This window comes from Artemia franciscana, chromosome 13, assembly GCF_032884065.1.
Source record: "Artemia franciscana chromosome 13, ASM3288406v1, whole genome shotgun sequence".
NCBI lineage: Eukaryota > Metazoa > Arthropoda > Branchiopoda > Anostraca > Artemiidae > Artemia > Artemia franciscana.
In genome coordinates this window covers 7,141,733-7,167,173 of record NC_088875.1, presented here as the reverse complement: position 1 = coordinate 7,167,173, position 25,441 = coordinate 7,141,733, and the positions used below count along the sequence as shown (strand labels likewise).

The following is a 25,441-nucleotide window of genomic DNA, read 5'->3' as shown; positions in this document are numbered from 1 at the left end:
GTCTTGCATTTAACACTTATTGGAAATGAGACATAATACTAGTGTGATGCAATAATTAAATTTTGCCTAAGTAATCTATAAACACTGATATTTTTTGTTTTTGAAAGATAACAAAGTCTGTTTTTTTACTTAGATCTTTGCTTGGTTTCTAACAATCTATGAAATAAATGTTTATAAAGCCATCCTCGGTTTAAATAAAAACTACAATACTGATATAAGTATTCTAGGTAAATGTATATTGACTTACCTATAAAGTGAACATACCACTTGATGCCTTTTTTTATGCTCTTTATGAATATAACAATCGCTTCTATCACAAACTCAAATTTAAGCAGTTTTTGAGCTCTTAAAAATGACAAGTTTTCAATTAAAGTAAAAGTTTTCAGTCATTTTCAATAAAATAATACCTTGTTTTCTCAGTACCATTTTCTCATTTTTTTGACAAAATAATACTGCATTATGTCAGTGCCAAAATTATTTATAGTTAGGTTAGGTTGGGTTATGTTAGGTCAAAAAGTGCTGAAATTTCAATTTGCAATAGAAGCAATTATTATATTTGTAAAGAGCATAAAAAAGGCATCAATTGGTATGTTCACTTTATTGGTAAGTCAATTATATGAACTGTGATACATTTAACATATTCTGTACATGTGACTTACTATGCCTAAAACTGGTAGGTTTTTAAAGTTTTATTTGTAGCAGCACTGACATTTCTTTTAACAAATTGTGAATATTTACTAGCATTGGCTTTCCTTTAAGAAAGAGAAACTTGTTTTTTACTTAGCATTAATAAAAAAAAACATGCAAAAAACAGCTTTTCTGGTGGAAATAAGGAGTGAAGTTAATACTTATGGTTGTAAGCTTTATTAAGAAAAAATATTGCTCTATACTTTATATAAAATATGTTTGCAAAACTGGTTCAAATAAACTCATTTGTGATCTTTCCCTATTCTATTGAATTCTGTAAAACTAATGCTTTTCTGAAAACTGAAATTGCCTGGAATCCTTAAAGATTTAAGTCTGTATACTAAAATTTAATGAATTCATAGTTGATGAAAGACTACTGGGAACCATATAAATTAGTCTTTTGTATTTTGCAAGTGCTTGAGGATGTTCCTGCTTCTAGTCCTATTTCATTTTGTTGGTTCTGTGTTTTCAGTAAAGTACGAATTTTCCAGCATTGTATAAATATAGGAGATGTCATGGTTGAGCTTATTTGAAGCAGTTTTACAGACATGTGTTGCACAAATTGCAAAGGAATAATCTTTGTTGGTTTTAAGTTTTAGTTTTTTCTTTGTTTCCATCAGCATAACTTCGTTTTTGTAAATTAATTATATTGGTTTAATTTTTTCTTAAATATAGACAGTAAGATTTCCAAAAAGAATTTTGCCGAACTTTGGCAAAAAAATGATTCAACAAGTTTAGATCAAAAACAATTAGTTACAAAATATTGTCACTTATGAAATACAGCATACATGCATGAGGAATCAAGAAAAAAGTGAAACATTAAAACAATTTTAGACTTAATGTTAGTGTACCATATCAAAACTTGTTTTATTATTGTTGCACTTTCTCTGTGCCACAATTCTGCAAAGAATTGTGATAATAGGAAAGTTGACTTTCATTATTTTGTCCCCTGAATTTCAACATTTCAGGAGCATGGGGATGTTCCTGAACTTTTTGATCACGGGGATGATTGTGGAACCTTTTTTATGCTTCTTTGCTCTTTAATTACAGAAATTATACCAAGAAATGCTATTATTGGTGCCTTATGACACTTAACAATGGTGTTATCAAGATATATTTATAAAAAAACTCAGATGTGACCAAAACCTTTGAAGTGATCCCTCTGTGATCCCCTACAGTTACATTTACGTGGGTCTACTAGGCAACAGTCCCAATCAGAAGAGCCATCTGCTATCTATAGAGGTAATACTCGTGAGATGTTTTGTGACAAATATGCTGCATACAAAGCAGAATTTGTTTGGGCCCTGAAGTCCTTCCAAGGTTCAATGTCTGCAGCTTTGTATGGCCAAAATATTGATGTCTTTGAAGCCATAATTCCTGGTAAGCTACTGCTTGGGATGTTGATGAGTGCAAAGAAAGCTATGCACTTGATAACTGATGCATTTTACCCAGACTGCAAACAGAATCAGAGACAATGCTACAGCGTTGCCTATAGTAAAGGCCATACAGCTCCAATATTTTGTTATTTTGTTATTTATTTTATTTTTTTTCCCAGTGGCACTTCATATGATAGAGGTCGTTGTATAAACTTCGAAGTTGGCTCATTTGATTAAAAATGCTCTTTTTGAGAGTCAAAAGTGATTGGAGGGCAACTAGCCCCCTATACCCTTTTTCCCCATTTACATCTGATACAAATTTTGAGATAGCCATTTTGTGAAAAATAGTTAAAAAATTATAAAAATAACTCCAAGGTCAAAACAGTTCCCCAGGGCCCAGGGAAGCGTTTCAATTTATGCCCTTGGGTATATAGTTATTATAGAAGGGAAGCACTTATAAACTTCAGAGAGGGCTCATTTGATTGGAAAGTAGAATATAATCGGAGGGCAACTAGTCCCCCTTGCCTCTTTTTCCCCAAGCCTATCCAATAAAAATTTAAGATAGCCATTTTCTTAAAAATAGTTCAAACATTGGGTTATAAAACCTCCAGGGTCACACAACCCCCCAAGGACCCAGAGGTAGGCATTATAAGTTATGCCCTGGGGCCATATATAGTTTTTAATGGAAGGGCTGCTCTTATGAACTTTAAAGTTGTTCATTTGATTGGAAATTGAAACTTTTAGTTCACTTTTTAAGATTCAAAAGAGATCAAAGGTCAACTAGTCCTGCCTTTTTTTCCAAAACCCATCGAATAAAATTTTGAGATACATGTTATTGAAAATAGCTCAAATATCAGATAACAAAACTCAAGAGTCAACATAATGCCCCAGAGCCCAGTGGCAAGTACTTCAAGTTATGCCCCAGGAGCTTATAAGGTTTTTATGTAAATGGTAGTTGTATAAAGCTCAGAGGTAGTTTGTTTGATTGGAAGTTGAGTTACCTTTTTAAGAGGTAAAATTGATTGGAGGTTATCTGCCTCCCGCCCCCTACTCCCTCTTTTCCTTGAATGCATTCAATGGATTTGAGATAGCTATTTCCTTTGAAATAGTCCAATGCTGAAATAATAAAAACTTCAGGGTCTCCCCCCCCCAGATTGCAGGGGAAATAAGGGTTGCAACTTATGCTCCTGAAGTATTCAAGGTTATATGGAACAGGTTATTATATAAAACTAGAGGGGGAATCAAATGATTAAAAATTCAAAGTTCTAGTTTGTCAAAAGTGATCCAATGGCTTGCCCAATATCAATAAAAACGTATGGTTGCAAATGAATGAATCAAAGAAGAAAAAGTCTTTGAAAGAGCTTGCAAACATTTTAATGTGTAAGATCCATGTTGTGTGCAAAGGATTCATAAAAGGGCTTCCAGAATTTGCCCAGGAGTTTTGCGTCTTTGTTGTCATCTTCAGGCATTTTTTACTTGACAGGTATGCAAAATGTGAGGATTTTCCAGAATGCCAGAGAAAGAATAGCGTCCGTTCATTCAGCATGTCGCAACATGGTGGCTGATATTGGTACTGCTGTTACCGATCAATTGATCAGTGGCTGGCACTCTTGAAGTATTTTCGCATTTGGTACCATCAAAGGAACATTTGAAGAATGTCACGTCGTTAGCAAAGTACCTCAAGATTTTAACCTACCTAAAAATGAAATATATGCTCGCGGAGCTCAATTTGGTGCAATCATTATATGAACATTTTACGAAATTCAAACCAGCATTTCAGAAGAACAAACCCTTTGTGTACGCTATTCATGCCAACCTGAAAAACTTAATTCTCACTTTTTTGGCATGATTTGTAGAACCCGACATTCTCATGTCTGCTGATGTAATTTCTAACAGTTTGCTTCAGAACTTAAACAACTATTTGCAGGACGCTATTATAGGTGAGCAGGTTGAGTTTGTATTAGATGCTCAGAAATTCACCTTGGCAGAAAGACAATGGTTCTATTCAAGGGTACAAAGACATTTCAAGATAGCTGCCAAATACTTGATTAAGAAGTGCCCCATTTCTTCTAATAGCCTTCTTGAAGCGCTTAGGTGCTTTGATCCCAGGGAGATAAAAAGAGCTAGAAGTTTATCAGATGTAATAGTGCTTGCCTCAGAGATCCCAGTAGGAGTAAATGCTAACAATATTTAGAAGTGAGTAGATTTTGCCGTAAGCCAAGAACTTAGTGGAACCAACGCCATCATGCATTGATCATTACTAGCATCAAATTTTCTCTAATGGATATTTTAGTGGGCGAGAATATACACTTTGGTTGAAGCTTGAAACAACTGGGTTGGTGTTATTGCATGGCAGTGCTTACGTAGACAGGGGTTTTTGCTCTCAGGAATACTTCTTCCGTCGGACAGAGGCTCTATGTCAGAAAGAATCCTGAATAGAAAGCTGGGTGCGATTAACGAATTTAAGACATATGGTGGCAAACCCGGAAGGTTTCCTAGTCCCAAGGAGTTGTTGACTTTGGCTAGGTCTTGTTGTACGCCAGGGTTTAGTCCGGGTTAAGTAGATCCCAAATATATGCAACTGTCACTTATCTAAATAGATGGGACTGTCACTTTCACTTTAGTCTCTGGAGTGTTTTATCATTTTTCTGGGAATATGTTGTGGGTTAATGTTTGGGTATATGTTCAGTTTAGGTATATACATTAGGGGAGTGATTTTACGAGTTCAGTTCAATTTCAAGTCTAGTGAAGAAAAGCTAAGTAAAACGTAATTTGAGTATTTATATTTATAGTTTAGTTATATAAAATAAAATATAGTAGTAGCCAAGCTCTCGCTTCCGTTGAGGCGTAGGATTGAGAACCAACCAAAGGTACTATATTACGAACAAGACTATAGTACATAATAATCGTAAGCAGCGGTGTGCCTGAAGGGAGGAGAGAGTTTTACTAGTCCTAGTTAAAATGTATTTAGTTATATATAATGCTGCTTAGGTTGCAATGGGTGGCGGTTGAGTAAAAATGCTGCGACGTTTGGGTTTGGACATCTTTTTTTCTTATATTTTTGTCAGCGTATGTCTTTGCATAATGGAAGCTCAGGCTATATTGAAATTGGTAGAGTCACTAGCGGTGTATGATGGGAAGTCTGACGTTAGTGAATTCATTAAAAAGACCAAGATTATTTCAAAAATCATTGAATGGGAAAGTTTAAAATTTTGTTTGGACTTCAAACTATCAGTAGATGCATTTCAGTTCTGGACTTCGGCTCCTTTTGAGACCCTAGAAGATTTCAAGTCCGCATTTTTGTTAAGGTTCGCCAGAACCACAAAATATCGTGAGTTAAAATACAGTAAATTTGAACTCAAACCCAACCAGTCGGTAGTTGAATATGCATCATTAGTGAAACAGGGTTGCCAAGAGAAGCTTGGAAATAATTTCAACCCTTCCATTGTCATTCATGATCTTGTTAATGGGTTGCCAGACACTTATGCTAAACTTCTTCAGAAGCCAACAACGTATGCTTTTGCTCTTGTTACTTTGTCACATGCAGAGGACGTGCAAACAGCACTAAGGCTTCGCAAAAGTGGTGGTGGTTTAGAAGCGGTTAATGCTGTGGGTTCCACCAATTACCAAGATTGGCACAATTCCAACCGATGGGGAAATTTCCGGCAGGGGTACGAAGCCCGTCAACTGCCAAAAAGTGGCGCTGGGAATAGTTTCAATGGGCAAAATAGCGGAAATTCCAGTAATGCTGCTACTCAGTCACGTAACTTCTATACGAAGGACAGAAAATCCATTTGTAATAAATGCTTGTTATCTGAACATATCCGTAAGAATTACAGATTATCGGAAGTTAGAAATTTAATCGCCAGCGGTCGCATCTAGAAGTGGGTTTTAGCTGCGACCTCTGGAATAGTAATTCTGCAGTATTGCCAGTAAATCAAGTATATGCGTTATCTTGGTCTGAGTTGCCAGTGATTAAAAGTTTTAGAGCAGATGGTCGCTCTTTGATGCTACTTTTTGATTTAGGTGCCAGTAGATCATTGAATCGTGAAGGGTTATTTTGTAAACTGTCGACTTGTGTTTCTTCTTATGAAATGGTTCAGGGAGAATTCAGGTCAATAATAAATGATCCTTTGAAGTATACTGGAACTGCTCTAATAACTTTGGATTTGAATGATCGTTCAGTTTCTGTAAAAGTATATATTTGTTGCACTTTACCATACCCTATGGTCTTGGGTTACGATGCGATGTGAGAAAATGCCTAGATATTCGACGCTGAATCTTGCCAAGTATTTGTCAGAAAAGATGTAATTAAGGATACCCATGATAATGGTATCTCGGATATGCCTTCCCTGGCAAATGCTGTTGGTAGCGTGAATTTTGTGGCTGAAACTGAGGTCTGTTGTAAAAATATTGTAGAGAGTGTAGTTGAGTGTGATGCTTCTCCTAGCATTAGAGTAGATAGTGACGTAAGTGTATATCAATCTGATTCTTCCCCTAGGGTAAGCTTAGAAATCGATGCAGGTAAGGACTTAGATACTAGTTCTGATTCGTCTTAAGGTTTTGTAGTACGTCTTGTAAAGACGGAGATGGTGCCTGCACAGAGTATCAAAATAATTAGAGTTAGGACTTAGAGTTGGTGGAAGGTGCAAAATTTTCTCTCAGTTATTTTAGTCCAGTAGACCAGAAATAGATGACCAGCTGATAGAAATTGATGAAAGCGGCTTTTGCAACTTGTTATTAGTAAATAATGCTGATCAAGACATACAGGTTAAGAAAGTAATACTAGGGTATTTATATGCGGTTTCTGAAAACGAACTTATCTTGGATCCAGCTGGTATTATCAACCACGTTATCAGCGTTTTAGGAATAGGCCCGTAAAAACAAGCACACAGACTCCCTGCAGACATGTCAGAAACTGAATTTGCAGAATTATTTGATCTGTCGCATGTAAAAGACGAGTTTGTTCGTAAACGCTTTATAAAATTAGCTTACAGGTTTCGCGATATTCTTGCTACTCATGAGTCGCATCTTGGGGCCTGTGAGGTTGTTCAACAAACGATTAATACCGGAAATGCTCCCCCAACTAAGAGTCGCCCCTACAACGTTCCTCATGTGCTCAGGGATGTGCTTAAAGAAAAAGTTGATACTCTTTTGGAAGCTGGGATTATTGAGGAGGGAGATGGACCCTCTGCAGCACCAGTAATCTTCGTTAAGAAGGAAAATGGGGAATATTGTATGGCAGTAGACTATCGTAAACTGAATAAGGACTCTGTAAAAGATCGTTATTCATTGCCACTAATCCGAGATTTATTAGATAGGATGGCCAATAATCGATGTTTTTCAGTAATGGATTTTATTTCTGGATTTTACCGAGTTCCTGTCGACCCTAGTGACTGAGACAAAACAGGATTTATTACACCTTTTGGTCTTTTTTTATTCAAACGAGGACCATTTGGGTTGTGTAATATGCCATCTACTTTCCAGAGGCTAATGGACAGGGTTTTCAAAAATCTTTTGCATAAGACCTTAGAATGCTTTTTGGACAATCTCATACGGAAAATACCGAACGCCATCTAAATGTTTTAGCAGTAGTTTTTGTAAAGGTTCGTGAAGCTAACCTCCGTCTTAGACCATCGAAGCGTAATTAGCGGAATCGGTAGTAGTGTTTGGGCATCTGGTTTCGCATGGTCCTATACGTGCAGACCCGGAGAAGATTCGTGCTGTCGAGAAACTGGATTATCCTTCAAATTCAGCGGAACTTCGTTCTGCTCTCGGACTATTTTCTTGGTTTCGGAAATATATTCCTCGTTTTTCAGAATTAGCTTCACCGCTTACTGAGTTGACTAAAAGGACGTGCCTTTTGACCGGACAGAGTTACACAGTTTTGCTTTCAATTCATTGAAAGAAAAGCTGATTTCATCACCCAGTTAAGGACTGCCTAGGATAGGGAAAGGTGACTATGTTTTAGCTTGCGACACTTCAAATTCTGCCATTGCGGCTAAACTTTCTCAAGTTCAGGATGAATGAGAGGTTGTCATACATACGGCGATATGCAACTATATCGCCAGTACCTTTATGTGATTATATTTAAGGTAGAGACTAACCACCAAAGTCTTAAGTGGCTGTTATCTACAAAAGAGCCGGCGGGACGAACAGCTCGCTGGGTTCTTAGTCTCCAAGATTTCGACTTTGAAGTAGCTTACAGACCCGGCTCTCAAAATGAGGTCTCTGACGCTTTGTCGCGCTTGCCAGTTGTAAACGCTGTGGTGGATTCTAACTCTTTTCCAATACTGCCTCTGGCTATCGACATGGAAGAACTAAAAAAAGGCGCAGAAGGCTGATAGATTTTGTTCTAGCATTCTCAAGTATCTCACTTCTAAGCCCATTATGCCATTAGGTGTAGAAAAGCTTGTTAATAGGGAAATCCTAAACTTTGTTATAAAAACGGTGTTTTGTGTCATGTGTCAACTTTTTCCGGTAAATGTAGAAAGGGAGAATACAGCATAGTTCCAGTCATTCCCAACAAACTCGTTCCTAAAATAATGGAGTATTTTCATGATTCTTCATACGCTGGTCTTTTTGCGACAGCAAAAACTTTCTCAAGATTAAAAGACCATGTATTCAATTTGTAAACGTTATTGCGGATTATGTCCCACTTGTATCTCCAGGAAGCCTATGAATGTGAGGCACAAGGCTCCACTCCAAAGATTACCACTTCCGTCAAATGTTTTAGAAATGATTTTGATGGACTTAGTAGGCCCATTGCCTAAAACAGCCAATGGTAATACTTACAATCTCTCCATATTAGATTATTTTAAGCGCCATATTCATCTTGTTAATATTGTAGATGCCAAAACCCAGACAGTTTTGCTTGCTTTAGTTGAAAATTACTGCCATATTATTGGATCCTACTTCCATTTTGTTGGATAATGGTAGTCACTTCAAAACCAAGAATTTCAAGTTTTTTGCCATAAATTGGGAATAAATCACCTTTTTACGTCACCGGAACACGCTCAAAGTAATGGAGCCCTTGAAAGAAGACATCGGGAAGTTGCCTCAATTCTTTTGCAGTATGTCAATTAGCAACATCGAGGGGATTGGGATGCATGGACTTCTTATTTTTCGTTCGCTATGAACACGGCTAAACATAATATGACCGAAAATCTAGTTTCTTTCTCATATTTCTCCGGGATGTCATTTCTCCTGCAGAAAAAGCTACGGAACAGCGAACACTTTATGACTCTGATAGTTCTTACAAGTCTGAAATGTTAATGCGATCTAGAGATATTTTTCAACGGCTCAATTCAAATATAATAGCAGCTAGGTTCAAACAAAAACAACAGTATCATAAAAAAAATTCATTTTAAACCTTATAATCCCGGAGATGTTGTTTATTTAAATGTTCAATTGTCTAGGAAAGGACAAAAACTTTCAATTTTAAAATTTGACGGTCCATATAGGGTTTTAGCATAGGTAAACGAAGTTAACTATGAAATCAAGAAAATTGATGGGCATTTGCGCATGATTACCGTGCATCACAACCGACTAAGACCGACGGTTTTTAGAACTCCTTGGTCGTTTGAGCCCAGTGACCAACTACCAGACGGACAGACGGACGACAAGACTACTCCCACACAACACTGGGATATCGAATTTGACTCAGAAGCTTTTCTAGACTACGACACTGGTCGTCAGACTAATTCGGCACAGGATAGTTCAACCGACGATTCGACTGCCCAATGGCTCGACAAAACTGGTGACATTTTACGTCCAAGCCACACTAGCACGCCAAACATGCGAAACGAGAAAAGTTTACGAACCTAACGCCTATAACTTCGCCCAAACCAATTCCTCTTTTATCAACTAATTATGAAACTTTCAAGGTCAGTCGACAAATGACTTTGAAAGTTGAATCCATCAAGCCTAACTGCGATTGGTACAGAAGACTCTACTTCCCCGCTGTTCGGCTGCATATCACTCGAAGGCCCCGGGTCCTCCGCGATTGCGGCCGCAACGAGAAAATCGGAGTCCGGAGCGCCTTTAATATAAAACGCTAGGTGGCGCAAATGCTATTGCAATCGACCAACCTATTGTTAAGCGCTTGATATTGAATGTGTTTTCTAACCTTTTGGAAAATTAATTTAGCGAAAAATTTTATTTTATGTATATAACTCACACCACATACTTGTTCCCTTTATTTTGTATTTTTTTTTTAAGTAATTGATGCTCACCATACTTCTAGATGCAACTACCTACACGCGACGGCAGACCATCGCCACATCGATCGTCAGTCATGGCTCTTTTCTACATCCATGCATATCCACTAAGTTCCAAAGAGAAGCTGCACTTTGAATCTTCGTTGGTCAGCCCAGAGTAGCTCCATCGACGTGATATGAGAACCATACTTTTTGCAGACGAGACTTCTCTTACTATTAATTTCTCCATTTTGCAAACCTACTTTGAAGCATCATGTAGGCAGAAGAGGAAGCCACGGGCTTCGCCTGCAGTATCTAAATAGTTGAACTATTCCTATCGAAGTACATCTTAAGTAATCCTTCAAACAACTATCATCCTTGTATGCTCTACATATGTAAATAAGTCATTTAGTTATCTCCAGACGTAGCTGTCACATCCCAGGTTTTGCATTGAGCTTTGTTTACGCATTTACCTATTTCATCCTGATTTACGCATTTGATCCTGATTTACGTATTTGATCCTAGTTTACGTATTTGATCCTGATTTACATATTAGATCCTTCTGGTTCTCCTAAGGTCTTGCTGTCATCGAAGAATAACATCTGGTCATCGAAGTTCGTTTACAAGTGAAACAGTGATATTTTGGAAACTGACTGTACCAGTGTGGGTCATTAACTTTCGGTCGGGTGTGGTGATAAGCCGGTCTGTCATAAACTTTTAGTTGCGTATGATAATAAGCCGGTCATTTGCAATCCAACTTACAAGATTTCTCTAAGATAGAGTAAAAATTAACATTTTTAAGCGCAAGCTGCGCAAAATGAACAAAAGTGATTTAAAACGTACATTGTAAGTCTTTTAAATTTTCAGAAGTTGCTAAACTTTTTGGCCTCTTTTTAATTTGAACTGGGACGGTTCAATGTAAGGAGGGGGCACCCTAGCTACAACCCTAGCGTAGTACGCTAAGGCTTAGTCGGGTTAAGTAGATTCTAAATAGATGCAACTGTCCCTTATCTAAATAGATGCAACTGTCACTTTCACTTTAGTCTCTGGGTGTTATATAATTTTATCATTTTTCTGGGAATATATTGTGGGTTCATGTTGGGTATATGTTCAGTTTTGGTATATATATTAGGGGAAAGATTTAACGAGTTTAGTTCAATTTCAAGTCTAGTGAAGAAAAGCTAAGTAAAACCTAAGTTGAGTATATTTTGAGTATTTATATTTCTAGTTAAGTTATATAAAATAAAATATATTAGTAGCCAAGCTCTCGCTTCCGTTCAGGTTTAGGATTGAGAACCAACAAAAGGTACTATATTACCAACAAGACTGTAGTATATAATAGTCATTTTGGTCAAAATACCAAGACTATGTAAAGAGCATGGCAAAAGAACAAGCTGCTCTACAAAGCATCCTAGACCAACAAAAAAAAAGCTAGATAGACTTGAGGAATCATTGCAAGAAAAGGAGGCCGTTGAAAAACAAAAACGAGTAATTGTTGATGTCCCCTTGAGCGAGGCGACTTATCTGACAAAAGTGGTAGCTTCAAAGGATTTTTTGAACATCGCCTTGGCTAATTCTTTACTAGAGAGTGCCATGAAAACGTGAAAAAAACGAAAAAAAAACAAAACATATGGAGAAGAGTCGGCTGGAAAGGATATACAAAAGAGGAAGTCGGAACTGATAAGCAAGTACACCAATTTCTCAAAGAAGTCGAAGAAGTGAATGAGTTAGATTGCAAGCTGAAGTTTTAGAGATTTTTTTTACTTGTTTCTAGTCTTGAAGTTGCTTCCCTTTTTGTTTTAAAACGAGCACAACTTAAAGTTTGAACAAAAAGAAAATGGAAAAATAAAGACAAATGACACCGTCTCCATTGAAAACCAGTTCCTTCCAAAATTCATCAATATGATTATTCTTAGCGTAACTTGGTCACCGTTTCTGATTTGTGGGCGAAGTGATGTTTTGACCATCAATGGCTGTCAAAATCCCTTCCCACTTTTGGTTCCTTTTTCACCCCTAAAAGTCCCTTGACAGGTTGTCAAGTCCCTTCTCTAATGAGCAGGAATCATTCCGAGCCCTGGGTTATTCATAATTTTATTAAAATTAACTCTTCTAATTATATACGCATCTAAATCTTCGTTTTATGGCACCTGGTATTAACCAAGTGACATATAGCAATCGCAAATTCTGTCAGTCTGTTGGTCTGTCTGTTTGTCCTGGTTTTGTTACTTTAGGCACTTCCAGGTAAGCTAGGACGATGAAATTTGGCAGGCGTATCAAGGACCGGACCGGATTAAATTAGAAATAGTAGTTTTCCCGATTTGACCATCTGGGTGAGAGGGGAGTGGGGGGCCCGTTAATTCGGAAAGAAAATTGAAAAAATGAAGTATTTTTAACTTACGAACGGTTGATCAGATCTTAATCAAATTTGATGTTTGGAAGGCTATCGTGTCTCAGAGCTGTTATTTTAAATCCCGATCGGATCTGGTGACGTTGGGGGGGGGGGAGTTGGGAGGGGGAAACCTAAAATCTTGGAAAACACTTAGAGTGGAGGGATTGGGATGAAACTTGGTGGGAAAAATATGCACAAGTCCTAGATACATGATTGACATAACTGGATCGGATCCGCTCTCTTTGTGGTAGTTGGGGGGGGGGGGGTTAATTATGAGAAATAGAAAAAATGAGGTATTTTTAACTTACGAACGGGTGATCGGATCTCAATGAAATTGGATATTTAGAAGGATATCGTCTCTCAAAGCTCTTATTTTAAATCCCGACCGGATCTGGTAACATTGGGGGGAACCTAAAATAATGGAAAACGCTTTGATTGGAGGGATCGGGATGAAACTTGGTGGGAAAAACAAGCAGAAGTCTTAGATACGTGATTGACATAATTGGAACTTTACGAAGGAGTGATCGGATCTTCATGAAACTTCATATTTAGAAGGACCTCGTAACTCAGATCTCTTATTTTAAATCTCAACCGGATCAAGCGTCATTGGGGGGGCAGTTGGGGGGGACCGGAAATCTTAGAAAATACTTAAAGCGGAGAGATCAGGATGAAACTGGATGGGAAGAATAAAAACCTGTCTAAGATACGTGACTGACATAGCCTGACCGGATCTGCGCTCTTTGGCGGAGTTGGGGGGGGGGGGGGTAATTCGGAAAATGAGGCATCTGTAACTTACGAACGGGTGACCAGATCTTAATAAAATTTGATATTTAGAAGGATCTTGTGCTTTAAAGCTCTATTTTTAAATTCCAACCAGATCCTGTGACATTGGGGGGAGTTGGAGGGGGAAACTGGAATTCTTGGAAAACGTGAAAATCGGGGTATTTTTATCTTACGAATAGGTGATCGGATCTTAATGAAACTTGATATATATATATATATATATATATATATATATATATATATATATATATATATATATATATATATATATATATACATATATATATAATATATATATATATATATATATATATATATATATATATATATATATATATATATATATATATATATATATATATATATATATATATATATATATATATATATATATATATATATATATATATATATATATATATATATATATATATATATATATATATATATATATATATATATATATATATATATATATATATATATATATATATATATATATATAAAGGATCTTATGTCTCAGATGCTCCATTTTCGACTTGAATTGGATCAGGGGACATAGGGAGTTGGAGGACGGAAACAGAAATCTTGGAATACGCTTAGATTGGAGAGATCGGGATGAAACTTGATGGGAAGAATAAGCACAAGTTCTAGATACGTGATTGACATAATTGGAACGGATCCTTTCTCTTTGGAGGAGCTGGGGGGTGTTATTTTGGAAAAATTAGAAAAATTGAGGCATTTTTTACTTAAGAACGGGTGACCGGATCTTAATGAAATTTTTTATTTAGAAGGAATTCATCTCTCAAAGCTCTTGTTTCAAATCCCGACCAGATCTGTTGACATAGGGGGGAGTTGTAGGGGGAAATCTTGGAAAACGCTTGGAGTGGAGGAATCGGGATGAAGCTTAGTGGATAGAATAAGCAAATGTCCTTGATACGTGATTGACGTAACCGTACTTGATTCGCTCTCTTTGGGGGAGTTAGGGGGAGGGGTTCAGTGATAGTGCGAGTTTGGTGCTTCTGGACGTGCTAGGACGATGAAAATTGGTAGGCGTGTCAGGGAGCTGCACAAATTGACTTAAGTCGTTTTCCCAGATTCGACCATTTTGGAGGGGCTAAAGGGAGAGGAGAAATTAGCAAAAATGAGGTGTTTATAACTTACGAGTGGGTGATGGGATCTTAATGAATTTTGATATTTAGAAGGACATCGTGATTCTGAGCTCTTATTTTAAATCTTGACCGGCATTAAGCCTCTGATTTTCCTTTTAAATCAATCTATTGATTCTTAGAATTTTGTTAGAGCTTTTTTATCATATGAGCTCTTGGCTCTTAGCTCTTCTTGCCTCGTCACAAGTGCCATATGAGCTCTTAGCTCTTGTTATCATTAGCGTTGGCTTTCCATGAATAATCAAAATCAAACATAGTCACTTACTAATACAGTGATGCAGAGATCAGGTGGTAGTGGAGTGAACAATCATAACGTAGATAATCTCATCAAAGCGCAATAAATAGGCAGTGGCACGAACTTGATTTTTTTAATCAATTTAAATTTAAACAGAAAAATAAATGCAATTAAAAAGGTAAAGAAAAGGGTAAGTAACATGGGATAGAGGTTAAAGCCAGGAAAGAAAAACACGAAGTAAAAAAATAAAGGCATAGAAATGGAGATAGCAAACAAAACAACAGAATTTCTGACAATTCATTTTACTCATCAGAAGCGAGAGCAATTTAAATATAAGTTCTAAAGTAGGAAAATGAAAACTCTTTGGAAAATAGGCAAACGTAAATACCAATGTAAAACTCAAAAACTAAAACTCAAAAGTAAAACTCAAATAGGCAAGCGTAAATACCAATGACATTTTTTAACCATTTCTGCCGCTATAGCCGTAAAATCTATCAAATACTAATCATACTTTTGCACCTTAATTCAACCCTATCGAACATAACAGCAAAAAAATCGACAAGAAAAATAAAGGAAAAACAAAATCAACTCATGACACATAAATCACTAAGAATCAGTTATCAAATGCGCCGTTATCAGCAGTTTAAGCGGATCAGAGCAGTTGTCTGAAAATTTAGTCCACTGTGGATTCGAAAATATTTGACATCTAGCCATAATTTTAAACAACAAAGAGAGATAAAACTCCACAAAAAAAAAACTCGGACGAGACTGCGGCCAGTAGAGAGGAAAGACTAAAATAACGCGGATATTTAGCCTATATCCAAACTAGGTGTCCTCAGCACAAGATAAAAAGATAAAACACTAAACTAAAAACAAATAAAATCACCATCAATAATAATAAATACAATTGTCACTACTGGTCCACGTAGGGAAAAGAAGCTATTCGAGTTACTTCAATGAGAACATAAAAGCAACTGAGGAAAAATTATGAAAATTGAAACCTAGTTAACTATTCTGTTGCGAAATAATCCTCTTGTAAGCTAATATTGAAGCAACTCTTTTTGGTCTAGTAATTAATTTTAATTCCCTTATTGACTATTGATTCATTTTTCAAAAGACAATCATAAATTGGGTCGATATTTAATATTGATCCAGTCAGCCATAATTTTATTCCTCACTGGACTACACGCGTCTCTGCAACCTTTTCAGCTGATGATTTCGATGTTTTCAATTGGCAACCGAACGTTAGCAATTCCTTTCTTCTCCTACCGAGTTCAGCTGGTAAATCTATTGACACACTTTTACGATCATCCTTTCTATATATACCTTATATGCACCCGGGACGAAACTCATAACGAATGCCCTGAAGGCTCTGGGGGAAGGATGTTCTCATCCTCAAAGACATACTTTCCAAACCTTTCAATGACGTTGAAAAAAATGGCTATCTCAAAATTTCGATTGGATATGTTTAGAGAAGTGATGGGCGATGGGTGATAGTCGAAATCCCTTTCAACTATTAGAAAGGACCGTAACCTTTTCAATTTTCAATCGAATGGGCTCTTTTTGAAGTTTCTACGACAACAACTGGCCATCTCAAAATTTCCATCAGATGCATTTCGGAAAAATACGAGGTGTGGGGAGGTATCCGCCACCCCATCACTCCGAATCTCAAACAGGGCACTAAATCTTCTGATTGGCACTCTAATTTGCCCACTCAGAGGTTTATACGATCATCCTTTCTATATTAACCCTTTTGCCCCTGGGGCATAACTTACAACCCCTGTCCTGAGGGCTAGAATGGTTGTCATCCTCAAATATATAATTTCCGGGTCTTTCAATTACGTGGACACAATGGCTATCTCACAATTTTGATTTGAAGTGTTTGGGGAAATGGTGGGCGTGGAAGGGGGCGTTAGTTATTATCACTTTAGTCTATTAAAATGGGCACTAGCCCTTTCAATTTCCAATTGAATGAACCTTTTTAAGTTTCTGTGACAACAAATAGCCATTTCAAATTTTCTATCAGATTTGTTTCAGGAAAATACGAGGTGTGGAGGGGGATATCCGACTTTCGATCACTTTTAATCTTATATAGGGTACTAAAACTTCTGATGACCAATCCAATGAGCCCCCTCCACAGTATCTACGACCACCCTTTCCATACAAACCTTATATGCCCCCAGGGCATAACTTACAACCCTTGCCCTGAGGGCTGGTTGTCATTCTCAAAGACATAATTTCCGAACCTTTTAACTTTGCTGAACAAAATTGCTATATTAAAATTTTGATTGGATGCATTTGGGGAAATGGGTGGCGTAAAAAGAGGGCTAGTTGCTCTCTAATTGCTTTTGACTATCAAAAGGGGCACTAGTCCTTTCAATTCTAAATCTAATAAGCCCTTTTAAAAGTGTCTACGACAACAGACTGTCCATTTCAAAATTTAAATCAGATACATATTTGTATACATTTCGGGGAACTAAAAGGTGTGGGGGGGGGGGGGTATACACCCTCAGATTACTCTGAATCTTAAAGAGGGCACAAGAACTTTTTGTTACCAATCAAATGAGCCCCGTTTGAAGTTTATATGATCATCCTTTCTTTGTAAGCCTCAAATGCCCCCAGGACATTACTCACAACCCTTTCCCCGAGGGTTGGGGGGTGAGAGGTGTCATCCTCAAAGACATGATTTCTGGATCTTTTAATTATGTTGAACAAAATGGCTATCTCAAAATTTTGATTGATTGTGTTTGGGAAAATGGTGGGTGTGGAGGGAGGTTAGTTGCCCTCTAATCACATTCAACTATTAAAAAGGCACTAGCCCTTTGAATTTCTCAATCGAATAAGCCCTTTTAAAAGTTCAAAGTTCCTGAGACAACTCCTTCAATATGAAGTGCTCTCGTCTAAAAAAAAGTAAATAAATAATACCTTGTGCTCACATTGCTCTTTACTTAAGCAGCGCTATTGCGCTGCCTATGATTAACAAATAAATTAGTTAGTTAGACGTCATCCTCTACATGCCCTGGAAGTTTCAAATTAATACACTAAGCTGTTCCTGAAATATTTCTGATACACCCTTTTGAGAACATATCTCCCTATATTCCCTAGAAGTTTCAGCTTAATACCTTTAGGCTTTTTAGAGACCCAGGATCAAGCATGCCCACCTTTCCCAGTAACAAAACTTATGTGCAGATGATAGGCACGTTTCACAACTTGTAATCCTTGCCGCAAAGGGTGTGGGTGGTCACAGCCTTTGATATAGCTTTTTTTGAATATCGAAATATTTGAATATAATAATATCATTAGCATTAACGAAACTTCATCTCTCGACAGAACTTGAGTGTGGTGGCGATAAGACACAAGTGACACAAATTTTGGTATGTATGGAATGCACGTACAACATATTTCAAAGAAGAGGGAGCAACTTTTTTTTATAGTTTTCAAAGGAAGCAAATAACTTTTCCTCTAACTTTACAAAACCTGACACTCTTTTTCGATTTTTGGTCTTCCAGTAGAGAGGAAAGTGCATGATCTGCACAGCTACACTCCCTTCGTCAGATTATGGTACTTAGAATTTTGAGTATAATACCCCTCTCTTCCCCCTCCTCTTTAGCAAAATTAAGTTCTTATAAAGATTTGGGGCACAAATACCCTTGGTTGTTTACTAGTCTTTATATATACTTTTATAATAGTTTATACAAGTGTTTGGCGTTCAAATACGTCTTTATTATATCTAATCTCTTGCTTCTTATTTACATGCAGTAATTTTTAATACAATTTTAGATAAATGGCAGGTCATCTTCATAGCAGTTCTTGTGGTTGCGACCACGTAGAAACCCTTGGTGTTGAATACAGTTTGTATTCTAAGATCAACATGGAAAGTTTGGAATGTCTCAATGAATCTGCTGACGGCTCAGGGAAGTTAGTTTTTAAACCCTGGGATGAAAGATTGGACAGAACAAAGGTATATCAACAAAGTTTAATCTTTATTAAATTTTTACCTGGTAAATTAATGTTTCTGAAAATTAAGATAAACCTGCTTTTTGATGAAGATTTTGTCTTTTGAATTAAAAAGAGAAAAATAAATATATTTTAAAATTTTGATTGAAGATAATCTCCAAGAAATTGATTAAAACAGGGGGAAATCGCATATTAGTTTCATTGCGATTAACGACAAACAAAGAAAGAAGAAATGAAAGGGAAAAGTTGAAAATAGTGAATGTCTGTGTCAATCATAGCCGTCTTTAACTACAGATAAAACTGTACAGATAAAAGATAGATAACCATTTGGGGAAGGTATAAAGGAAAGAATATGGCACTACACCCTTAAAGTCCAAACTGGCAGTGCTAATATTCACTTCAAGGCCCTTCAGCTAGGAAGTGCAGTGGGGGGGGGGCAACTTTATACAAGTTGCAGAGTCACCTTTGTGATCGTAGATTTGATAGATGCTGAAAATTAAAGGAATGTAAAAATGGAAAGGAGGATATGGGAAGGAAAATTACAGGTGAAGAATGTCTGCTAACTTTACCCGGTGGCTTTGCTAACTCGTGAGTAATTCCAGGGATGAGTTAAAAACCTTTGGGAAAGCTGGCATCCCCGCATCTATGTGATCTCAGTCAGCCTGAGAAGACATTTTACCTTCACTTTGCACTCAAGTTTAAGGCCGTTTCGTACAGTTAATGAAGATAAGGAGAAAAGAGAGGAGAAAGAAAATGTTGAAAATAATAAGGGTCTCTGTCAATTACCGCCATCTTTAAATATAGATGTATTGAAAAAAGACACATATTAATGGGGAGAGGTTCCTCTGTAATTGCAGACTTAATGTACCTTCAACGAGAGACGAATGAAAAGTGGAAAGGAGAAGAAGCTAAAGTAAATGGAGGTAATGAACGTCTCTGCACCCTATCCATAGACTCTTTTAATCGATCTGTAGTTTATGAAATTAATAAAAATGTTCGGAAAAATTGGTATCCCAGCATATCCATTGTCACAGACTGGATGGACAAAAATAAAGGGGAATTGAGAAGTCAAAGGGATCGATATAAAAGCCAAAATTGAAAGTAAGTGTCAGTGTTTGTAACTGCCTTTGCTAGTTAAATTTCATATTCAATTGAAATGTAATTGTAGGAGTATTAAATATTTAAGTGTTTGGAATACTTACTATATCATATCTATGTAGAATAACTTGAAACCTATATTTCATAGTTTACATATAATACAATACATTTGTGACAAATAAATAAGTTCAATTTTCAACTTATTGTTAATTTTTTGGTAATTATGTTTATAATAATTACGAGGGTAATAATTTTTAATTGTTATGCCGTGGATGGATCCAGTGAAGAAAAAAGAGTGTACATAAATGACCCATGCAAAGGGATGCTTGAGAAATTTGAGAACTCTAAAAATATATTCGAGCAATTTTACGTTGATATATTTGAGCAGATTACATTAACAGGAAAATAGCTGAAATTGGAAGAAGTCTCAGAAAGCATGGAAGCCTGTTAACTCAATGCTGTGTTCCTGCAGCTCCCCACCTGATCTCCCATTGAAACTAATTATAAATAGGGAAGCTGTAATGGTACCAGAAAACGTTGCAAATGCATTGGGATCCCCTTTTGTTGAGGAGGGCAACTAGGCACCACATTTTATGGGAAATCTTTTGTCTTTCCAGAATTGCGACGAAAGGGGGTCATTTATTGTTGCCAAGTTTTTAGGTCTGTGTTTGTAGTTGTTTTTAGGGTTTGGTGGTTTTCTTGTGTTTTTATAGTTATTGATGGATTGTCCTTTCTAAGATTACGACGAAAAGTGGTCATTTATTGCTGCTCAATATCTAGTTCTGTGTTTTTTTTTGGATTTGGTGGTTTTATTGTGTTTTTGTTATTATTGATGGATTATCCTTTCTGGGATTACGAAGAAAAGGGGTCATTTCTTGCTGCTTAGTTTCTAGGTCTGTGTCTTTTGGTTGCTTTCAGACTTTTTGGTTTTCTTGCGTTTTTATAGCAATTGACGGATTTTCCTTTTCAGGCTTAAAATGCCACATTTGCCTGCAATAGGTACCGGGATAAGAAAGGACGAGGGAGGATTAGCTGTTTTTCATAATTTTTGAATTAGAACTTTCTGTTTCACGCCGAAGTAACTTCTCCTGGGCTTTAAGTGGAGGATGGCTTGCAAAAAAAAGGAACCAATGGATTTAAAGCATAATTTTATCAAGATAATATCTGAATAATGCCTTAGGAATGATATTTTGCATCGCAGGGATCCGACGGGTTTGTCACGTATTGCCACGGTGGCGTGAATAGACATGTTGTATCACGAGGGGATGGTCTGCGAAAACCTGCACCTATGGATTTAAAGCATAATTTATATCAAGAAAATATCTGGAAAATGCATTAATAATGACAATATGTATCACAGGGATGTCACAGTTCTGCCACATATTGCCATAGCGGCATGAATTGACATGATGAATAACAAGGGGAGGGGTGGCTCGTGAAACCATTAAAAATTGGATTCAACACCTGAAAAATGCCTTAGGAATGATAAGATGCATCACAAGGATGTGACGGGTTTGCCACATATTGCCACGGTGGGGCATGAACTGCCATGGGGGCATTATAGAGGGTTGGCTTTCGAAAACACGAAGCAATGGATTCAAACATACTCTTGATCAAGAAAATGTCTGGAAATACCTTAGTAATTATGAGGGGTGACAAATAGTGCCACGAGCCAGTCACAAAGCCGTGCGTTGACGTGAAACGCTATGAAGCATCACGATCTAGTAATGAAATGGTATGTTCCTACTGTTCAAAAAAAATATCTGTCGGGATATTCAAACGTCAGAAACCGTTTAAGTGATAATGACGGATGCTGCAGGGTGCCACCATGCACATAATTTCTACAAAATCACTGGAAATAAGAAGAGAGCTAATTCAAGAGAATGTTTTACATTGTATATCCTTTTTAAACAGTAAGAAAATATAAAATTAAAAACGAAAAGCCTAAAAGCAAGGTGTGATGTTAAAACTTAAGACCCATATCTTTAATGCAACGAGGGGGTTGCTCTGTTTTTAGAAGGTAATTGCCGTATGTCTTAGAAGGCGGAAATTTTAGTGGGAAAATGTATAAACTACTGGTTGAAGGGACAAGGAAAGGGCTTATTCAAGAAAATGTTGAATACAATATACGGTATAAACTGGTTCTCGTTGGATTACAAAGGCTCTCCGACCAAATTGGAAGCCAGTGCAAAGTTAATTGATTAAAAGCTATGATTTTCATACGATATTATATTTTTGATGTTGCGGGTATACATGTGGTGATTTTTTCAGTATTTATGTAGACAATCCTCGATTGAGCGACTTAATAGTGGAAAATAACCCTTTCCTAGCTGTATAACATTGATTTCAGTGCCATAATAATAAAATGTTTTGTAATTCTTGTTATTTTATTTATTAGTAAAACTTGTATGGACAATAAACAGTCTTCATCTTTTAGATTTCTTGGTTCAGGATGGATCTCCAATATATAATTCTATTGGGGGTGTTTTTCTTGTCTTTCGTTCCTGCATTTTCATTCTTTGCATTTGTTTATTTCTGTATTTCCTCATTTTCTCTAGTTGAAATAGAACTCTATGTTTCAAGCTGAAATCAACCCTCAAAAAATGCCAGGACCATATCACCAAGAAGTGTAAAACTGCCTTGTCTGGGTTTGTTCTGAGTTTATTGATCCTCAGCAATGCTCTTGTCAAAACTCTTTACGCTATTTTGTCAGCATAGTAATTTACTTGTGTTGTTTGCGTAGCCCTGATAACCTGGAAAAGCAAAAGTGAGGTTATCGATTTGTGCATTGACATATCTATGATGTAACATCTATTTGTGTCTGTGTAATATATAAAACAATAATATCCCGTAAACCTATTTCCACTAATTGATTTTTTCCCTCCCATGGGAATTATCATCGGTAATATGAAACTCGCAACTCATAGCTTTTCGATATAGAAACTGTGTAAAGAGTTCCTCGAGTGGGAGCCTTTCACATAGAATGTATTTCTAATTTGCTGGTCCAGGTGGTTAACGCGTCGTTCCATTTAGAAAATCTCTAGTCTGACGTTCGATTCCAACAACGGACTAAAACCTTTGTTGTCATTTGGTTATAAAGGTGTCCCGAGGTGAAAGATATTGAAGAAAAGAACATATGGAAGAAAATGTCTTGAAGAAAAAAAATCATCCTCAGTTACAACTGGGGTTCCCCACTTGACTAGCGGATTCTGAGGCGAGCAAAACAGATCACGCGATATTACATAATCCTAAACATATTAGACACTTACGTAACACCCAGGTGTACTGTAATTCTACTTAACACCCTGGTGCACTTAATAACATCTTGAGGGATTAGCAACTCCAATAGTATAGTCCCTATCTGTGCTGTGGAAGTAAGTATGGCGTCACCACTGATGAGACTACCTTCTTCCCTTATCTATAATGTGAATTAATGTATTTATACGTAATAGTAGTATTTATTGTATTTATAAATTAGAACGTTTTTCACACATCAAAATTTTCATGCCAGCCCGGTTATTTAGTAGGTGCCTCAATGTAATCTCCGACTTTCAACCAGGGATAATTCAATAAAAAAACCTAAACTTTATAAAAATATACTTAGAGATATTTTAATCAGAATATTCTCTTTTAGTTTGTACAGTCTGACGTGGACGAAGAACTTCTTTTCAACATTCCGTAAGTTCAAATTTCATATTCATCTCAATACGTCTTTATAATAATTAGGGAATTCTTTCGAAATCGCCGAAAAACCTAAAAGGAAGAAAGAAAGATAATTGTCCGGTAAAATGAAATGATCAAGTCGACATATATTTGAGAAAGTAAATAAATGGTACTGATGTCACAAACATGTTAAGTACATCTAGGCAAATTTCAAGGAAAAGTGAGGAGGAACTATTTGTAAATTGACTCTAAGCAGAGAACACGAATATTCTCAATTGACGAACGATTTTCAACGGTTGCTTTCGCCAGTTGAAAAGTAAATCCGCAATTTTATTTTTCAAGTAAACTAATTCAGTTAGTAATTTACTACCTTTCCCTTGTTATTGAGAATTTCTTATAAGATTTTATAAATTGATTCCAACTTATAAAATGTTGATTCCAACTTACAACAGTTGATTCCAACTTTTGGAAGTTTATTCCAACATTTCAAATGCTGTCCATCTTTGTTCTAACTTCTTGACGTATTTATGATCATTTCACTGTTGGCTCATTAAGTTGCTACACCACTTTTTCTACATTCCCTGTATGAAAGGGGCTGTTCCCTTCTCAACGCCCTGCCCTTTACGCTAAAGTTTTTTACTGTTTAATGAAGTAATATTGAGAGAAAGAATCAAACTTTAGCGTAAAGAGCGGGACGTTGAGAAGGGAACAGCCCCTTTCATACACGGAGTAATTTCTTTTCGTTTTAAGTTTTAATGTCGCTCCTTACTTTCAGTTAAAAAAAACTAGTTTTTTTATTTAATTTCCAACTAAGTCATATACCGAAGCTAAGATAGATCGTTTCACTTGGTAATGAGAATTTGTGAACTTCTAAGTGCCAAGAAAGCTAATAGAAATTGTGTAGTACTAAAATTAGAGAACGTTTTCCTTTGGAAAATTTTCTGATTCATTCTCCTTCTGATTCTTTCTGGAATTTGTCTTCTGGCTGCCCCCCAAAATAATTTTTATTCCAAAAAAGGTTACAACACCAATAAAAATGATCGTCCAATAAACACCAATAAAAAGTACCAAGGACAACAAAACGAACACTTTTTTTTTAACTCCGGCTCCAACTTGGTCTCTTCATTCCTGAAAACAGGGAGTTACTACGATTTCATTCTGGTTATTATACATCTATTAGGATATTGTTCATCGCGTAAATTGTTTCAAGTTCCTATCCACAAAAATGTGGAATTTTGTATTTTTTGCCAGAAGAAAGATCACGGATGCGTGTTTATTTGTTTTTTTTTATTTTTTTTTCTTTCCAGGGGTGATCGTATCCATCCAGAGGTCCTGATATCGCGAGAGGGCTGATTTGAACGAAAATTAAAAGTTCTTTTGCCCTTTTTAATTTACCAAAAACATTGGAAGGCAACTAGGCCCCCTCCCACGTTTATTTTTTCCCCAAAGTCACCCGATTAAAATTTTGAGATAGCCATTTTTTTCAGCATGGTCGAAAAATCTAATCAATATGTCTTTGAGGATGACTTAATCCCCCAAAGCCCCGGGGAAAGGGCTGCAAGTTTTGAACTTGCCCATGGTTTACATGTAGTATTGGTTATTGGGAATGATACAGACGTTTTCAGGGGGGATTTTTTTCTTGTGGAGGGGGGCAGGGAGAGAAGGTTACATGGGAGGATCTTTCCATGGAAGAATTGTTAATGAGGGAAGTAATCCATGAAGTAATTTCCTTGAAGGGGACGCCGGATTTTCCAGCATTATTTCGAAAACGATCAGAAATTAAATAAAAAACAAGTTTTTTTGAACTGAAAGTAAGGAGCAACTTCGAAACTTAAAACGGACAGAAATTATTACGTATATGAGGGGGTTCGCTCCCTCGTCAATGC

The 25,441-nt window shown here is 36.6% G+C and overlaps 1 protein-coding gene across 1 annotated transcript in view; it reads left to right on the top strand.

Annotated features, from left to right (window-relative positions):
• The window catches only part of LOC136034466 (PITH domain-containing protein GA19395-like), a 44,391-nt gene that overhangs the window by 1,780 nt on the left and 17,170 nt on the right, over window positions 1-25,441 (top strand). The window contains exons 2-3 of the mRNA XM_065715657.1: window positions 18,618-18,798; window positions 23,527-23,570. Coding sequence (XP_065571729.1) covers window positions 18,622-18,798; window positions 23,527-23,570 — 221 coding nt within the window. The 5' untranslated portion in view covers window positions 18,618-18,621. The remainder of the gene's footprint in view (window positions 1-18,617; window positions 18,799-23,526; window positions 23,571-25,441) is intronic.